The 4776-nt window shown below is 48.3% G+C and overlaps 1 protein-coding gene across 1 annotated transcript in view; it reads right to left on the bottom strand.

Moving 5' to 3' along the window:
* Positions 1–2163, bottom strand: part of RARS1 (arginyl-tRNA synthetase 1) — a 23611-nt gene extending 21448 nt beyond the window's left edge. Inside the window, exons 1-2 of the mRNA XM_007447822.1 lie at positions 2078–2163; positions 621–755 (exon numbers count right to left, since the gene is read on the bottom strand). Coding sequence (XP_007447884.1) covers positions 621–755; positions 2078–2122 — 180 coding nt within the window. The 5' untranslated portion in view covers positions 2123–2163. The remainder of the gene's footprint in view (positions 1–620; positions 756–2077) is intronic.
* Positions 2164–4776: the final 2613 nt, after the last annotated feature.

The raw sequence follows: 4776 nt of genomic DNA, 5'->3' as shown, positions 1-4776 counted from the left end.
ATATATATATATATATATATATATATATATATATATGACGTTGTAAAATACGAAAGTAAAACTGTACAATAACCAACTTAAAGCAGAGAAGGGCTGTGGGTGTATTTAAAAATATTTCCATTTGATAGAAGCAATTATGTAAAATTAGGCTGGCCAAACACTTAGTATGATGAAACATTTCAAAGGGCCCTAGAAGGACAAGAGCAATTGCTCCATTATCTGCACCAAAAACTGAGTCCTAACTTGTCTCATGCAGGGAGAAAGGACAGGGTTTCTTCACTCCTTTTCCCAAATTCCTCAGGGCATGCTTTCAGAATCTTCAATAACATGGATTTAAAAAAAAAAGACACAATAATTTAAATTGTAGAATGAAACTAGAACCTAGAGTACTCACCTTTTTTTTTTTAATTTATTTTGCGGTACGCGGGCCTCTCACTGCTGCGGCCTCTCCCATTGTGGAGCACAGGCTCCGGACGCGCAGGCTCAGCGGCCACGGCTCACGGGCCCAGCCGCTCCGCGGCACGCGGGATCCTCCCGGACCGGGGCACGAACCCGCATCCCCTGCATCGGCAGGCGGACTCTCAACCACTGCGCCACCAGGGAAGCCCTAGAGTACTCACCTTTTGAAGGATATTCAGCCGATACTTTAATTTTAAATTTTCTTCCCGCAACTGTTCCAAATTTGAAGAAGCTTCTGAACAGCTGCAGTTTCTCAACCGATCAATTTCAGCAGTCAGAACCGTAATCTCTTTCTCCTAGGAAAGAAAAGCCACTTTGTTCGGTCCGTCATAACTGATGATTCCCACGACGTGATAAATTGTACCACAGGCTTACTTCCTCCTTTCCCCTCCTCTCCACCTGGGTGTGGCAGAGGTGATGGGAATGAAGGAGTTTCCTTTGGATAAGCTGTGATTTTTCTTCCTTGAGGTTTCTGATGACATTAGGATATTATCCTTGCTAAGAAAAAACGAAGCATGTGTGTTGGTGGGGAGAAACAGGAGTGTTAAGCATGCAAGGGGATACGCTTCAGATCGCTTGTTTCTTTTTTGGCTCAAGTGCCACCCCTTCCGCCTTTTCTGAGACACAAGGATTTTCCCATTTTTTCCTCTCTTTGTTTACAGGGTCGTAGGTCCTAGCCTAGATGCTCTCCTCCAAGTAAAGACAGGCCCAGTCAAAAGAAAATCAAGCTTCCAACCTAACTGCATTACTAAGGGAGACACGCCCTCACTTTAACTGTCAGATTGTCTACCTGGACATAACTACAGCCGAAAACATTGCCATAAATGAGCATACATTATGTTCCAGGCACTGAGCTAACACTTTTCAGAAATTATCTCTATTATTCTTATCACAACCCAGCGAGAGGGTACTTACAGCCCCACACGGACAAAGACCATGCGAGGAGAGCGGTAAAGAACGTGCCAACCTACCTGACCAACTTGTACTGTTGTGAGGCATTTAGCATAAAGCAGTTCTCGTGATGAGATGACACTGCGTAACCTACATTCCCATCACCCCTCCCACCCCTCCCTACCTGGGCCTAGAGGGTAAGGGAACTGTCACTTTTTGACAAAGTATGACAGTTCTTCCCCCCCACGAATACTGAGGGCAAGAGAGCAAACTCCTGCTTGATAATGAACGACTCCACGGGCTTTTCAGGATTCCTCTTGCTCAGCAGCACGGCGAGAACGGTGGCTGAGCTGCAAACAGGACCCAGGGCCCCTCTGCCTGGTCCCGCGCTTCCACCGAGAGCGCGCGCGTGCTCGGGAAAAGACGAGCACTGCTCGAGGCTGTACTCAACACGCCAGGCTCCAGCACCCCACCCCCAGGACACGCTGGCTTGGGGAAGTCAGAGAGAGGGGGACCCTCCACCTCGCTGAACGTCACCGTCACCCGGGCCTGGAAACCACGGGTTCTTCCTCTCCCACCTCTGGGAGAGCGTTTCTGGGAGGGCATTAGCTTCCGAGGCAGCGCAGGCCGGTTCCCGCCTCGCTGCCGTCGCTTTATCGCTGCCCGGTCGGGAGCCGGCCCTGGCGCCTCCCTTCCAAACCTTCCCACCGGACCCACGCGGTCCCACCTGCTGCAGCAGCCGCGCGGAGCAATGAGCAACCAAGCCGTCCATCCTCTCGTCAGCGCCTTACCCACCAAGCCGCCGGAAGCGGAAGCGGCAAGCCCCGCCGGAAGCGGAACCCCTCTCCCTCTGCCCTGCCCGGCCCCGCCCAGCCGTCTCGTGGGTGTCGCCTCTGCTGCCCCCTGGTGAAATCCAGGAGACACTGCGGGGAGAACCCGCGGGAATTTTCTGCCAGGATTGCGGGGGCGGGGGGTTGCAGCCTTTAGATTCTGATGTTGGGACGAGGGCAAAGGATTTGAGGGGAATCGGACCAGAGCTGCTCTGTGCTCGACTGACTTGGACAGAGGCACTTACCTAAAGCCTTTGTCTCTCAAGGGCTTCATTTAACCCCTCCGTGAAATGGGTACAGAACTAACAAAATCCATTAATTTATTCAACAGCATTTATTATGCACATTAATATGCCAGCACTATGCCAGGCGCTGGAACACAGCTGGAAACAAGTCCGACAAGGTCCTCACTTTCATGGAAGTTACATTTTAGAGGGAATAGATATACCATACGAGAAAGTAAATAACAGTTAAGAATCTGCCTACCATGCTTCCCTGGTGGCGCAGTGGTTGAGAGTCCGCCTGCCGATGCAGGGGACACGGGTTCGTGCCCCGGTCCGGGAAGATCCCATATGCCGCGGAGCCGCTGGGCCCGTGAGCAGTGGCCGCTGAGCCTGCGCGTCCGGAGCCTGTGCTCAGCAACGGGAGAGGCCACAACAGTGAGAGGCCCGCGTACCGCAAAAAAAAAAGAAAAAGAAAAAGAATCCGCCTACCAATGGAGGGGACACAGGTTCGAGCCCTCGGCTGGGAAGATCCCACATGCCGCGGAGCAACTAAGCTCATGCGCCACAACTACTGAGCCTGCACTCTAGAGCCCAAGAGCCCCAACTACTGAGCCCGCGCACCTAGAGCCTGTGCTCTGCAACAAGAGAAGTCACTGCAGTGAGAAGCCTGGGCACTGCAACGAAGAGTGGCCCCTGCTCACTGCAACTAGAGAAAGCCCGCGTGCAGCAACAAAGACCCAACTCAGCCATAAATAAATAAATTTAAAAAAAAAAAGAAAGTAAATAACAATCTTGAGGTTTTGTTTTTTTTTTTTAATTTTTGGCTGTGTTGGGTCTTAATTGCAGTGTGCGGGTTTCTCATCGTCCTGGCTTCTCTTGTTGTGGAGCACGGGCTCTAGGCACACGGGCTCAGTAGTTGTGGCTTGTGGGCTCTAGAGCACAGGCTCAGTAGTTGTGGCTCACGGGCTTAGTTGCTCCCCAGGCATGTGGGATCTTCCCGGCCCAGGGCTCGAACCCGTGTCCTCTGCATTGGCAGGTGGATTCTTAACCACTGTGCCACCAGGGAAACCCCTCAATGAGTTTTAATTGCCAGGAAGGTAATGTGGTAGAGTCACTTGGGTCAGGGAAGGTCTCTGTGAGCCGGTAACATTTGAACTAAAATTTTAAACAGCTAATCTGGGATGTAAGTTCTGAGAAGACAGGGATGTCAACTGTTGTTCACTCTTCCCTGGATCCCCAGTGCTTCAAACAGTGGTCTCTAAATTTTTTTGCTCTGTGGCCCATGAATGAATTTTTTAAATTCTTACTATAGTCTACAGGCTTTTTAAAGTTGACATCTGAAAGCTCTTGCAACAAATTGAAATCGTGGTAATGAACTATTTTCTGGCATCTTGTTTCTTTTGTAAGTGCTGTTAATGTATTTTCATCAAAACCATGGAGTGGCGAATTTAGCTCATCCAATTTATGGAAAATGTTTATTTACCATATTGATTAATTGGCAAAGCCAGTTCTCTTTCTCAAGTCAAATACTTCATTTCATTTCTACCTATTTTTTTTTTTATTTTTGAACTTTGCTTTTTATTTTTATTCCAAACACAAGTGTTAATATATGACCCTGTCATATATTAACTTCTCTCTTACTTCTCTAAGAGAGAAAGATGGATGGAGGAAAGGATGAGTTGGTGAATGGACAAATCAATGGACAGATAGATGTCCACCTTTGGGCCTTTGAAACAAAGCAGGAAAAAGGGTCATCTTTTTAGTACGTTTCCTTTGCTTGGTGCTAAAGGGGTTACCCTCAGGGGAAATTCTTGAAGTTGTACAGAAGCAAAATCTGCCACCTCAAAATGTGTCTCTTTGGTGTGAGGATTATTTTAGGCTGATTATTTTTATGAAACAGAAGACTCAGGAAGTCTTTCTTTTTACCTCGCCCTTAGTGGCCTAAAGAATTTAGGTAAAGGGGCTGTTCCTGGAATAGAGCTATCACCAGCGATATCTGCAAAGAATGTGGGCTAGGTGTACTGGGGGAAACTTGGCAGGGCCTAGAGATCAGAGTCCACTCTTGTCTCCGACGTTTATTTACCCAACACTTGCTTTTCCATCTATAAGTGAATTGCCTTCCACCCCTTGGAAGTCCCAAACCACTACCCCCAATGCCCTCTTTTGCCTTTAGGTGAAGATGGTATTTAAGGTGGCGCCTTGGGCCACTTGGGGAGTTCCTCATTTCTCCTGAGTTTTTCCCAGGTATACATATTACTAAAATTTTCTGTGATTTCTCATGCTAACCTGTCTCATGTCCATTTAATTCTTAGACCAGGCAGCCTGAAAAACCTAGAGGGTAGGGGAAAATCTCTTCCTCCCTGACAAAGTAT

Source organism: Lipotes vexillifer, unplaced genomic scaffold (genome assembly GCF_000442215.2).
Source record: "Lipotes vexillifer unplaced genomic scaffold, Lipotes_vexillifer_v1.1 scaffold370, whole genome shotgun sequence".
NCBI classification, from domain to species: domain Eukaryota; kingdom Metazoa; phylum Chordata; class Mammalia; order Artiodactyla; family Lipotidae; genus Lipotes; species Lipotes vexillifer.
Note: the sequence above shows the minus strand (reverse complement) of the source record. Positions and strands in the feature narration are given on the sequence as shown.